The 14,848-nt window shown below is 30.3% G+C and overlaps 1 protein-coding gene across 3 annotated transcripts; it reads right to left on the reverse strand.

Annotated features, from left to right (window-relative positions):
• Positions 1-1,034: 1,034 nt before the first annotated feature.
• LOC101217915 (potassium transporter 10) lies at positions 1,035-8,543 on the reverse strand. 3 transcript variants are annotated; one of them, XM_011654150.2, is made up of 9 exons: positions 8,041-8,543; positions 7,426-7,913; positions 6,885-7,110; positions 6,118-6,363; positions 4,617-4,667; positions 4,243-4,503; positions 3,968-4,135; positions 2,869-3,123; positions 1,035-2,184 (listed from the first exon to the last, which is right to left on the reverse strand). In XM_011654150.2, the coding sequence occupies exons 2-9, from the start codon at positions 7,549-7,551 to the stop codon at positions 1,142-1,144; spliced, it is 2,376 nt and encodes a 791-aa protein (XP_011652452.1). In that variant the 5' UTR covers positions 7,552-7,913; positions 8,041-8,543; the 3' UTR covers positions 1,035-1,141. The 3 variants fall into 3 exon arrangements, with proteins under 3 accessions (XP_011652452.1, XP_031739734.1, XP_031739736.1); XM_031883874.1 differs by lacking the exon at positions 8,041-8,543 and having other exon boundaries at positions 7,426-8,002; XM_031883876.1 differs by lacking the exons at positions 6,885-7,110; positions 8,041-8,543 and having other exon boundaries at positions 7,426-7,561.
• Between the last annotated feature and the right edge of the window lie 6,305 nt (positions 8,544-14,848).

Below are 14,848 nucleotides of genomic sequence, written 5' to 3' on the forward strand. Positions count from 1 at the left end.
ACTTCTATCGCTAATAGAATCAAAAATATTTTAATTTATTTTATTATATTTAAAAATAGTCATATATTCGTATAAACTTTCATAATTTGTTGTTATTATCTATTTTTTTGTGTGGATAATAATTATTAATTTTAAGAATATTTAAATTCGATTGTTATATTTGTAGATTGCTTCTTACTTTCTTCATCTAATTAGGGTTGAACCAAATTAATTTAAAATACTATTTAGTGAAGCTAATTAAGTAATTTCACTCAAAATGGTAAGAAATCCTACTTTTGTAGGAAACTTATCTGTCTTTCTTAATATAGATAAATGATTAAGAATTCAAATAATTAAATCTCATTAGATAAAAAAAATGCTAAAAATTGCTAACAAACAAATAATCCTTTATGAAATTTAATTAAAAACACACACAAGTTTCCAAAGAAACTTTGGTCGTGAAAATAAGAGTGAATTTGAAATGATCATTGAATAGTTCAATATTGTTTTTGCTGGGACATATAATTAATTTAAGACTGGAGCAGTTGTTCTCACATTTGGATCTTCAACTTCACACTCGTAGATCTTCTTGGACTAGTAGAAATTTTTTGGATTTTGGATTTTGGATCAACCCTCATATTCTCTATCATCCTAAATTGATCTTATAGTTCTCCAATTTGTTTGAAAACTAAGGACTAGTGAATCTGTGATTGGCAAAGATTTGTGACTCAAGAACAACTTTTAAAACCCATGTTATGGGTTCTCATACCTAGTCGGATTTGATTACATTCGAATCATCAATCTTTACCTTAGAAAAAGAAAAAGAAAAAAGACCATTTCATGCATATCACTGTACTGATCAAATATCAGAATGATGACAAGTAAAGGACAAAGGTTATTTCTTGCTATTTCTTCCATACCTGAGAAGTCATATATGGCAACAAAATCTCCCATGAACAAACGTCTCTAGCAGCAGCCAATGGAATGCTTATGCCCCTTTAGACTTTAGAATGAGTGTATTCCTGATTTGAGATATTTTCTACAGTTCCCTTATCTTTACAACAAAGTCATGCAAAAAAATGATGCTAACATTGAAGCTTTTTCAAAGTTTTATTTAACAGATTTGATTCACACTCCCTATTCTATCACTAAATTAAATGGACTATACATAGAAAATTTGGCCAACGTTTAATAGACTCTCATGAGGAACATTGAAAATCACACTATGCTCCCTGCAAATCTTCCTAAGAAACGCATATATGTAATCGACAGCTATCTTTTTGTAGAATTTTGATTCTCTTCTTGCTCTAATTACAGTGTTTCCCAGTATGTGCACTACTCCAGCATCTCTACACCTAATCAAGAATTCAATCTCATCGCTATCGGTATGGTTGCTTGCTTGCTCTGATGATCTTACCGTGTTATGCATACGCGTTGGAGATCTAACAGGCACGATTGAGTCAACTGAAGAGAATGTGTCCAAATTGGGTGAAGCTTCATTTCCATGGTTCCCAATCAACAAGCCATCCCTAGAATGCTCAGTTTGCTGGCCATACAAACTGTACTCATCAGAGTCTGAACAACCTTCCATCATGGACTCAAGCCTGACAAAGAGAAAGATGCTATCGAAAAGCTTTTTCTCAAAATCATCATCCTTTTTGTGGAGGTCTTTATAACCATATCTAGCAACACTTCGAAACATGTGGAAGTTCTTCGGCCCTATCCGCTTTACAAGGAACCTTTCTTCCTCTGGCACTGTGTAGACGGGAAGATATTTCACACAGACAAACACAACAACAGAATGGATGGCAGGAAGATTCGTAATGAAATGGGAAAATATGTGAGGTACACCGCTTGCTAGCTCAGTATACACAAGTCCAATTCCGGGAACACGGACTAGTCCTAGACTAGGACCAAGCCCGAGAACCCATGCCATTGAAACTTTACTGTGCAGCTCAAATTCGTATCGTTTAACAGTTCCATAATGCCACACATACATGATGATAAGAAAGGCTCCCGCAATCACAAGGGGGACCCAGCCACCTTGATCAACCTTGAAGAGAACAGCAGAAAAGTAACTGCACTCCACAACAAGCGACAGTCCGGTGAAAATCAAGGCAATGACCCAATGACAGCGCCACACTAAGATCATGATTAGAATCATGAGCAGTGTGGTCACAAGCATGACTACCACAACCGCTGTCCCTGTTGAAAGAAAGAGAGATGGGGCGTTAAATGAAGTTGTATGCATTAACAGTTATATGAACGAATGACATTCTATTCAGTTATACATAATACCATATAGATGGTGTCTTCAAGGACCAAAATAATTTTAACTTCCAATGCTTCAATAACTATCTTGTGCAATATTAATATGCTGACTTAGCAGCAAATTAGATACTTCGGTAATCCAAACAGAAACAACATATTCTATCAGCTACTAATTTCAATTGTTGCTCCGGTATGCAAGTAAATGTAAGCAACTGAATTGCACCGAAAGGTGCAGGAGTTTAACTATTGGATTTCATGTTCCACTATTAAGCGAGCAATCGAGATCTATCCTCATTTTGGATGCATATCTTCATTCTAAGTTGACTGGTGGGTCTTTCCGTCACTAGAAATAGGAGAACATGTTACTTGAGATTGGAGGTACTTGCAGGATGGAAGGGCCAATTACCTTAGATTTCACAACAGGTTGAGTACGGTAATTGGAAACCTAATTTGGTCAGATAGCTGAGCTGATAGAAAATATCTTTCAGAGGGACGGGGGGGGGGGGGGGGGGGGGGGCATATTTAAGAGCATCAATGGTACAGTTACATTAGAACATTTTCTGCAAAACATACAGAGAGGATGTGACAAACAGAACCAGTCAACAGAGAACCGCTTACCATAAGCATTTCCAATTTGACTTTGATTCTTAAATCCTGCTGTCACAGCAATACAAAGAATCATGAGGATCCAGTTAATATCTGGAACATATATCTGACCAAGGAAGTTCTTTGAGGTATGAACAACTTTAACTCTTGGAAAACAGCCATGAGCAAGAGCCTGCTTGATAATTGAAAATGTTGCAGATATAGTGGCTTGGCTAGCAACTACAGCAGCAGCAGTTGCAACAACAAACACGGGCCAGTATATGGATTCTGCAAAAAGAGAAGTCAGCATGTCATTTTCAAGAATGTGCATTAGAATTTTTTTTTTTTATCATACAACGATTTTCTATTCTTAGATTAAAAGGACGCCATTGACATCCATTTTTACACTTAAATACAATTAATCATTAAAATTTTCATCATTGGGGACCAGTAATAAAAAATGCTTAAAATACTTTGTTAAGGGCTTAAAGCTAAGTTATTCATTGATTATGCTCTTAATTTTTTGTTCACACGTGAGTCCAATCTTTGATTGATCAAACTCAAGGGATACTAGCACTGAAATGAAAGAAAGAAACAAGGGGATGCTATGAGAATTCAACTCAAAGTATGACACCATGATAATTACCAAAATCCAAAATAGGTTGAGGTGGCTTGTTGGGTTTTATTTCTTTCAAATGGAGCACTTTCTTGTAGTTTAACACCCTTCTGTGGGCTTTTCTATTGGATGGTTTGTGTATTCTTCCATTTTTTTTTCTCAATGAATGTCAAACGTTCTATTAGAAAAATAAATAAAAGAAAATAGGTTGAAGTCGATTCATTCATTTGTACTAATTCTTATTAAAAGTAAAGAGTATGTTCCTTTTCCTGGAAGGAGAGATGGCCAATATTCCACGTTGTCCATTAATACTTGGTGTACAGAGAAGTGCTAAATCTACACATTTTCTTCTCGTTCCTAGGTGAGCTAGAAGTCTAGTCTACATTTTCTCTAACAACTATTTTAATGAAACAATTGTTTTTTCTCATAGTGAAAAATTATGAAGTTCTCAAGCAATGCTGAAGGTATCACTTGAGCACACGTGTCATTTAGCTACCAAAGAGAAAGAAAGCGAACCTGGGATTGAACGATAGAAGGCATCAACCACATGATCCGTATTGTTCATAAGGTAGGCAGCCTGTCCAGAATATGCCAAGAGGAGGCAAGGAAAAACAACTACTGTAAAAGCAATTTGTACAGCTGCTACACGAAAATGAGCCAGATCGGCAAATAGAGCCTCTGTGCCTGAATTTACAACCAATCATTAGAAACGAAAATAAAAAATGTTCAATATCTAAGTGCATTTAAGGAGAAATCATCTTTTGAAACTAATTTTAAGGGGAAAAAAATACCTGTTATACTCAGCAGCACACCTCCGAGGGACGTCCAACCATCCATCCCTCGCCTTCTAAAATAGCGAACAATATACACAGGTGAAAAGGCTCTTAGAATGGTTTTATCATATTTCCAGATGTTGAACATGCCTATACCTCCAATTAAAAAAAACCAGAGTAGGACAACTGGAGCAAAGAGCCAACCAACTCTATCAGTACCATAGCGTTGCAAGCTGAATAATCCTACTAGTATCACAACAGCAACAAGCACAACTACGTCTGCACCACGTAAACAAGATAAAATTTTTAGACTTTGATAGAAATAAATAACTTAACCTAGAAACAGAGAGCAGTATAAGAAAAGAGATTTAATTTCAGAATCAGCTCAATACCACTGCTCACATGGGGGTGGTTTACTTTGATCCCTCCCGCAGCAGATAAAACTGTTGATGATAGTAAGGTCGTCGTTAATTTTTTGTTTGCATAGGCAATACAAAATCCAGAAAAACCACATAATTCATACACATACTCGCTGATTATATATTTTATTCCACCGAAGATAGGAACGAGGAGGAATCAAAGTAACATGCCTCCGACTTAATAAATATTTATATTTCAAAAAATGAGAATTTTCTGGTGAAAGGATATGATGTGAATAGATGAAATAGCAAGTTTTTAATCATGACATGTGATGCAACAAGATTGAGAAAATTTATATCCATTTTCAGTGGTTACAATATGAATGGATTTGATAAATTTCATCTAATGCATTACTGCTTAGCTGAAATCCAACATCAAATGCGATCCAAAGAGGGTTGGATTTTCAAAAGGCTTCTTCCTACATATTGAGACCTATGCCTTCAGAGTTAATTTGCTATTCCTCACTACGAAAGTACAAAGTTGAATCTAAGGAGATGAGATGTAATTAATATTCTATACAAATCCTTCTGTTTAGATCACCAATTTTGGATCCTGGAGTACTTTTATTTTCAATTGAATGAAGTGCCTATTTCACTTATGTAAGATTCCCACCATAAGTTTTTGGATAGGAATTCCCACCTTAAGTTTTAATGTTTAAGGTAACTGAAAGTGCAGATGCGGCCACAAGCTTTAGCCATATCACTAGTGAAATAGCTAGCTGTGTAACATAAGAGAGAAATATTGTCTGAGAAGTAGAACAAAGATTGTGCGAGAAAAAAAATTAAAAAAACTGAGTAATTTATAGTCTACATAAGAGAGGCCATAGGGGAGAAACTTTTCTCTCCTTATGTTGCCCCTACCTCTTTAGTGTCAATTTTACCTCTCAATCAAGAAAACTCGAGTCAGATTTGAATCTGCCACTCAAGATGCAAGAAAGATACTACAACTACAAGATACGGTCTCCATTCCAAACAATTAATGACTTAACGAACAAAGCTAACACTTCAACTTCCAAAAGGCTTTTCATTGTAATAATTTTAATTGAAAAATTAATTGTGACCTCTAACCTCTAGCCCTTTCAAATTGAGGTGAGCACACAGAACAATCTTCAGCAATTTCTTTTTTATAAATTTAAAGAACATCTTTTTTTATTACTCACAAGATTCCATGTGCGTCATACATGTTTCTTCCTAGTAATATTAAAGAAATAAAAGTTAAAGGAATCTAACCATCTCCCTAGCCTGAACCCTGTATGACATGGCATGATAATCGATGTTGAGGAAAAAAGTAAATATTAGCAGCGATCCTAATGATTAGATCTATTAGCTTCTACTTGATGCATATAACGTGGAATGCATATAATGGCTTTGCCTAAGAAGTAGAAGAAATACAACCACTAAGAAGTAATAGCAATGAATTATGCCCCAACCCTAAGTGAGAGCCTTTGGAGTTATTGCTTAAAGGAAATAATACCTGATATTGCAGGAGTGAGAATTCCATCTCCAACTACCATGGAAGTGCCAACGAGGACAAGAATGAGCAAAGCATTCTTCCTGGATGACTGTTTTTCAAGCCATCCTTTAGTCTTGGCAGCAAATGATTGCTCATGAAATTTAGAGCGGCTATATGTTGTTAGCTCCTCGTCAGTTCTATGTTGGTTTGGGATAGTTTTAACTTTTGCATGACGACACAGCAAGGAGTAGAGAGCAAATGTTCCACCTACATAGACAGGTTAACTTAAAGTAAATGTAACCTATAGCAATGTATATGTTTGTATGGAGTACAGATTCTCATGTTCATTATGCACAACACAATAGTAAAGGTCAAGTCAATCAAAAGTTAAAATGAAAGTTAAATAACTTTCATATTTGACACCAAAATTTATACGTTATATGCAGTTTCACAACTAAAATCGATCCTACTTCAGTAAGTGCAAAACAAAAAAAGAAATGTTTCTTTCTCCAGAGAAAAAACATATACATAACAATAACAACATTATAAGTGGTGCGATGTCGCTCGAGTAGCTTTAACTTTCTCTTGAAGAAGTTATGCTGGGCCACGTTTGAGGAATATATTCTCAAAGAGGACACAAGAAAACAAAAGGGGACGGCAAAAAACAAGTGGAGTGCTTTTGTTCAAACACCATATGACATTGAAAAAAGGAAATTATGTGATTCTTTATGCATTTCCTGAATCCAGTTACAACTTTTTGAAATTCAGCTTACACGCAACAGGCTTACCTTGACCATTGTCATTTGCTTTACACACGATAAATACATACTTTATGAGTGGAATGAGAGTGAGAGAGTATATAATCAATGAAAGTGCTCCAACTACATCCTCTGGATCAGAAATCCCACGAGGAAATGTATTGTAGAAAACGTACAGGGGAGAAGTCCCCAAATCTCCATAAACCACTCCAAGGCTTTGATATGCAAGTCGAAGAAGCAACAATACTGAGAATTTCTGGAAAATGTAAAATCTTATCAGATGAATGAATGCCAGATATAATTTCCTCACAGCCTAATAAAAGCACGCATTTACATTAGTTACCACTACATATTTGTTATCTCCAAGACCTTAGCAAGATATCATTGAACACTGCAATGCAACTTATACAATGGATGCTAAATAGTCGGAGAGTTGAAGTTTTGGGAAAGTCAGATCCATTAATGAACTGACAGCTGAGAGATTAAAAAATCTAGTACTGCTTTAGCTGCAGAATAGTTCAACTGACGACTTAAATTTCTCACACCTACTAAAAAAAGAACCAGTTGGTACCTTCTCTTTGTACATATTACTAAGTCTCCCAGCTTCTTCATCCATAGGCTGATCAAGCTTCTGATCCAGAACCCACATACTTCCCCTCGTTTCACAATCATCATCGGTTTCCACTCTTGAAGTCATCTTAGTTTCAATTTGAAAAGAACCCCAATCAAGTAAGGACAGCTAAAAAATTCTCAGTAAAATCCAACAACAGAAGCCTGGTTTTTACTTCAAAATCTATATTCAACACCAGCTATGAACTGCACGCCGACTAAATTGAATACAAGAAAAAACATGGGTCATGGCCGATTCTGCAATTTGGCAAGTTGACATGCCAAAGAGACAAAGATTGAGTGAGAAATAGAGACCGAATTAAAATTCCAAAACCCCAGAATCTCCAGCTTGAAAGCTTCGATGAACAGAGTAAACAGAGCAATCCAAGCAGCAAGATAATCAACACTTCAATAGGTACTTAAACAGATACAGATTCAAGATGAACACACCTACACCAGATAAAGCAAAAAGAAGCAAATATCAATCAAAGCTTTTCTTACCCCCATCCCCATCCATGGCTCTTGCACCTAAACAAAACAATTAATGAGAAAAAAGAAAACAGACAATAATTCGTACTTATCACTTTGACAGCAAATTCACAAAGTGGGGTCGGTTCCAGACAGGTTTCTTTTACACCACAAAATCAAAAACCAGCAAAAGTCTAACAAACCCAAAAAACAAAGCACAGAGGAGAGCTAGGCCCATGTCCTTTCACAGAGTAGAAAAGAAGAAGACGTGCTATAACCAAAACGATTAAGTCCTCCCTTTCAAAACCCCCTTTGGATCTTTGTTGAGTATAGACAAAATACCCATTTCTGCAATTACTCCCTTAGACAACCGGTTTCTTCAAAGAAGGAAATGAGAGAGAGAGAGAGAGAGAGATAAAGAAGGCGTCCGTTCCTTGTTTCGTAAATTCCTTATCAGTTCATGTTGCTCGTAGTGAAAGATCCAAATTCCATTGCAAAAAGCAGCACGTCTCTTCACAAAGTCGTCAAACTCCTGCTTATAATTATAAAAATTAGTGATAATCAACAACAGATTTCTGAATGAAAGAAGGAATTTTTGAAGATGGGTTTGTGAAGAATTAAAAGAACAAACAAGAATCCGTGTCAATTGAATTGATATATTGTTATAACTTAGATGTATCGCTGTCGTTAATGGTTGGTTTCGTTTAGTTGGAGAGACGAGAATTGGATTCTTTAGCCGTTAATTACTTCAATTAATATCTGTTTACCTTATCAAGAATTATTGTCAACGAGGTAATTATGAAAGTGGAAGTTTTTTTTGTTCTCTCTTCTTCGTTTCTTCCATAATTCATCAAAATAATAACGGAATATTCCAATTCAATTCTCGAAATAAATAGAAAATAGACAATTCGTACATTCAAAATGTTAGTTCTCTAATTTTCCTTTTCTCAAACCAAAACTTTTCTTACCTTCAAGAATATATATATATATATATATATACTCTCTATTATTGACCGATGGAATCATAATCAAATTCTTCGTTTATATTCCATCCAAAAGAATTTCTAATTCCAATAAAAAATCATTTTTTAGTTTTAATAAATGAGAGTATCATGTTTGGATCACTCTCTTCAATGAAGTAGTACATATTGAGTTATTGTATTAACTTTACATTTATATTGAACTAAGAAGTAGGGTTATAGTTTATAGAACTAAAAAGGTTAGGTTCATGATTGTGTAAATCAAAATCTTTTCTTTTCTTATATAAGTTTTATTCCAATGGTATAATATAATAAATGTGTTTTCCTTAATTTCCCCCTCAAAAACAGCTTTGTTTCAAATTAATGCATTTGGATGGGTTTAAGCATAACATAAATATACATTGCGCCTACATTTAATAAATTACTATTTTTAGCTATAACAAAAGGAATAAAAAAATATTATAGCTATACCAAATGTGTATAGCAAAATATTACACATTTTCCAACTCTAGTACGATGGATTGCAAGTGTCTGTATATATTATATTATGATAGATATACATATATAGTAATCTATCGTGGTATATCACAAATATATTATGATATTTTGTTATATTTATGTTTTGAATTTGGACAATCAAATTTTGGACAATCAAATAAAATAAAACAATATTATCACCCATTATTCCTCCAATCAAATTTGGAAAAACAACTATAAATAATTATTGAAGTCAAACCTTCCGCCAAAAGAAAAAAAAATTGTGTAGTGAAACAATCCTATTGTTTTATTTTATTTCTATATAATGACAGAAATTTAATGCTTAAATTTCGAATCAATTTAACATTTTAATCCATGGTTATTTAAATTTTTTAATAAATATTATGGATAAATAGGACTGATCGTCATCTAAACTATATTTTATATTTTTTTGTTTGATCGAATCAGGATTAAAATGTGTTTGACATACATATCAACTTCTGTTTTTGAAAATTGCTTGAATTCTAAAAACAACAATGATATGTTTTCATCTAGTTTTGAATTTTAATTTTTAACGTGTAAGTTTTAGAAATAAATAATAATATAATGTTACTTAATTCAACCTTGTTAAATTAAATATGTATTATGTAATGTATTATGATTTATATAATATTATAAAATAATAATAATAATAATATATTTTAAACATGAAACATGTTCATAAAAAAATTATTAATGATTTATAGTTACTAATATTTGGTACATAACTGCGATTATTAGTTATATATTTTACAAATATATTCTCAAGCCCAACTTAAATAATTATTTAAATTATTTCTTGAATCTGCAATCAAATACATGTAATATAAAAACATGAAATACAACTCTCTATTTTCATTAAATACAAATTTATGTTTTTAGATTATCAACTAAATAAACCCTTAATTCTTTTTTTGTTTAAAGCCATTTTTTTTAATTTTAACTTTGTTTTTATTATTTACTAAATTTTAATTGGTGTAATTCATTTCATACGTGATATTCTAACGGTATGTTTGGATTGCAAAAAAAAATGTTTTTTTTAATACATTTTTTAGAAAACTTTTTTATAAAATGAGTTTAAAATTTAAATACTTATCTATTTTATTTGACTTTTTTTATATATATTTATATGCAAAATTGTGTTTGCTTTGTTCCATACAAAGAATGCTTATACTTAGATCTTATTAAATATTATCAATTAATTTCATAAAGAAATAAACACATTTTGAATTTTTTAGAAATATATTTTAAAATTAGTCGTATGTTATCTTGAAATTACTAATTTTGTAGTTATTATTTTTTTTGGACAATTCAATTTTAAAAATACAAATATCTTAAAATGTAAATACATAACCATAAAAAAATTGATTCCCAACGATAAAATATAAATAAAAAATATTTGTTTTGAGACAAAATAATACCAACTAGACAAAAAGGTGTGTAATTATATCACATTCTTCATTCATCTTCATTTAACAAACCGAATGATCATGTTCTTCATTGACGTCTTCATGATTTCTTTCACAAATTTTAAGACGAAATAGATTTGGCTGAGAGAGAAACATTTGTAAATCCTTATATTTAAATGTATATGATCAACACACATTCAAAAAAAATTCAAAGTATTTTAGAAAAAAACAAAACAAAAAGAACGACACGAAAAATATATTGTAAAAAGGAATAGAAAAAAAAATAGAGAAAGAAAAATAGATATTTGAGAGATTTCTCATTAAACACCAAATAAATTTGGTTGGATGTGTTTTCTCTCCATTGATTTATTTTATAATCTTATTTTTCAAAAAATTATTTTAAACTAACACCAAATACTTCAATTTATGATAGAATGAATTATTCTAAATATTAAATACTTTTAGAAGATTATGTTTATTTTCTTCTATATTCATTTTCGTTTTATTTAAGTTATCAATTCGAATAACTCTTTAGTAAAAAAAAAAAAGAAATTGTTATAGCATGTTGTTGGCCTTTTTTCAAAAAGGAATTTTAAGATATAAACCTATGTCCATTGTTTAAGGAACCAATCTATTTCAACTATGTTTTATTATTAAGTAATAAATACTTTATAGTATAACTAACCATATCATTTTTAATAATATATAATCTAAATAATTTAATTGATATTATTGTTTTAATTTAAGCATGTTGCTAAACCAACTTGTAAATTTTGAATGTTAGTTTAATTTAGTCCACCCATTATTTATTCTTTAGTTATCTCACTTAGTCTTGTATCATCGGATAATTAGTTACATCTTATTTGATAATCATTTTGTTTTTCTTTTCTTTTGAAAATTAAGTCTATAAATACTTATTTCATCTTTAAATGTTTTTTTTTGTTTTTTTGTTTTCAAATACCAAGTTAAGATTCAAAAGCTAAAAAAAAAAAATATTATTTAAAAACTTCTTTTTGTTTTTGAAATTCGGTCGAGAATCCAAACTCTTTTTACTTAAGATTGATACAAATATAATGAGAAAAGTAGTAAAATGGAACAAGACTAATTAATCTTTAAAAAACCGGAAACAAAAAACAAAATGTTACCTTCCTTTCTTTTCATTCGTATATTTTTTTTTTTTTGAAATGTATTATAATAAATGCTAGAGTGGAGATTTGAATCTGGACCTCTTGTCTACAGGAAGATACATGTGTTAATTGAGCTAAGCTCATGTTGGCCAATATAGGTTATTCATATTCAAAACTTTAAATTTATTCATCAACTTAGATCTTGAATTTAGTTAAACATTGCAACATTCACTCTATTTGATTACTTATTCACTAATTTATCCACTAACTTCAAATCAACATTTGATCTTACTTATTACTATTTTTTCTACTCTTTTGAAAAAATCGAACGTGTTTTATTTATCATGACTATTAAAAAAGACATTGAATAAATTATGAAGGGTAACAACAATATACTTAAAATAAAATTAAGATGTATAAAAGTAGAGGAAGATGGTTTGATTTTTGTGCAAAGAAAAGTATAAATAAAAGTGAAGATTAGATCTTAGATCTTAGAACCATAAATTAAAGATGTGCAATCTTGAATAATGATTGATCAAATTTTAAATGAAGGTCAGCCATTAATTTGAAATCTTTTTCTTAACCAAAATAAAAAAGAAAAAAGCAATTTGTGTAAAGAAAAAGAAAAGAAAATGTAATAATAAAAAGGAAGATACCTTTTACCAACGTGTGTTTCAATCATTGGGTTCGATTAAATACGTGTTAATTGCACGTGTGTGTATGTTATGTTGACCTTTTAATTTACTCGTAATCTGTATCATCAAGAAAACCCCTTCCCCTTAATTTACTTTTAATTTGCTTTCATCCTCTCACTAATCACTAATGATCTCATTCATTAATTTAATTAAGAATTATTAATTTATTTGCTGCTTAATCTATATATTTAATGGTACCTTTCTCAATGGAGTCATAACATTTTCTCTATTTATTATTATACTAAGTCATTCAAAACTTTTAAATGAAAAGACAAAAAAAACTTAGACTAAGGTTTGATCTCACCATAATTAATTGTAATTAGAATAATAAACCCTTTTCTAAAAAGTAAAGGATTTCATAGAATAGTGATAGTGTGTTTGCTTCCTAAGCCTAAAGGTCACTACTTCAATCCTAAACCATCTATCAATCTATACATATATAAATAAGTTCATATCTACACACTTTATTGCAAAAACCCACCACAAATATTTTTTTTTATAAACTAATTTTTTACAAATGTGTTACCCATTTTTGTTATAAAGTTTTAAATATTTTTGTTGATTTTTGACATTTTTATTGGAAAATTGCATGATATATATATATAAAAAAAGTCTATAACACTCTTTATTTTGCATAATGTAAATATGACGAGTAATTAGATGTATCAAATGACTATCTATTTTTAAATTTTATATTTTTGCAATTTAGAAAATATAATGACATGAAAAGTCTTATTATCATAATTTTTTTCCTATTTTTGCAAACGTTCATTTTTTTTTTATAATTTCTCAAATTTAAATATATTTATTATAAACTACATCGTTATAAATGTGTAATAACTAATTGTTATAAATTAAAGTTAGAATATATATAATCAATTTTTACCCACTGTTTAAGATCATATAGTGTATGATAATACCACATCATGCATGATGATTAAAAAAACCCTTTTTAATAAAAAAATTTATAATTATAAAGGATTAAAAAATATAGATGATAAGTTCATTTAGGCATGAATGGACCATCTTATATTTAAAAATTTAAATTTCAAATCATACACATGCATGTATGTTATAATAAACCATTTGAGAGGTATCCTATTCAAAACTTTTTGGCACATGAAAAACAAAATTCATAATTTGAATATTGATTAGAGTTTAAGTAATTCATATGAGTTTAGAAACAAAAATTTAGGTATTATATATAGTTTTATAAAATTTCATAAATGGTTCTAATACTTCTAACCATTTTTTAACTTTGAATTCAATTATAAATGAGAGGAACTAAATTATTTCTGACAAAATTAATTTTTTTAAATCTCTAGAATTTAAAATATTAAACTTTGGTATTTAACACGTTGTATAATAATGGTGGTTTAGTTTCATTTTGTGTAGATAGGGAGATTTAATTTCATATCGTTTTCCTTTTTCTTTGACATTATTTTCATGAAAGTGACATTTAATATTAATGCAATCTTTTAGATATATAGCTGTTACGCAACTTTCATGTTTTCTATCTAATTTTGTACCCTTTTTTTCTTCATATTATTTTAAACTTTACATATAGTTGGTGAAGTTTATCTAATATAATGTTAAATATATATAATTAGGCCATTTTTTGATTATTATTTTCTACCTAATTAGGATATATTCTGTGTCTTTGGGAGAGCCAATATTGAAAATTACACATATATGAGAATATTTCAGATAGTCAAATAAGGTGTCTCCATTGGGTTTTGAAATTTTGTCTAATTATTAGATCTACTTCAAGTAAATAAAATAATAAATAAACTATGAATAATGTTTCTTATAATCCTTCTTACTAGATCTTGATATTCAAAATATCAAGCCCCTATATTTCAAGGACAATTATTATGGATGATAGATGTACCAAGACTAAATTTATATATATTTTTAAACAATAGGGTATATTATAGGGTATATTATGTATTATTAATAATATGTGGACCATAGACATCGTTAATTAAAAAAAGTAACAATTCTGTCTACGTGTTGTTTGGTGGTTGAATTCAATATGTTTCTATTTGTTTAAAATATAAAGACGGATGGTCTGAGAGAGTTTTGTTCAACGATAATTGAAACACATTTTTTTTTAAATTGAAAGAACATTTCTTGATGAGTCGGAAGTTAAATACTCAATTCATCCATGATTATTATTGCATTATATTA

This window comes from Cucumis sativus, chromosome 1 (genome assembly GCF_000004075.3).
Source record: "Cucumis sativus cultivar 9930 chromosome 1, Cucumber_9930_V3, whole genome shotgun sequence".
Classification (NCBI taxonomy): domain Eukaryota; kingdom Viridiplantae; phylum Streptophyta; class Magnoliopsida; order Cucurbitales; family Cucurbitaceae; genus Cucumis; species Cucumis sativus.

Excerpts from the sequence above, each read along its gene's own strand:
- LOC101217915 (XM_011654150.2), bottom strand. The coding sequence starts at position 7,551 with ATGACTTCAAGAGTGGAAACCGATGATGATTGTGAAACGAGGGGAAGT. Across the intron at positions 4,668-6,117 it reads TCTCACTCCTGCAATATCAG|TTTTATCTGCTGCGGGAGGG; the intron begins GTATTATTTCCT and ends TATCATCAACAG. Across the intron at positions 4,136-4,242 it reads TGTGCTGCTGAGTATAACAG|GCACAGAGGCTCTATTTGCC; the intron begins GTATTTTTTTCC and ends TTGTAAATTCAG.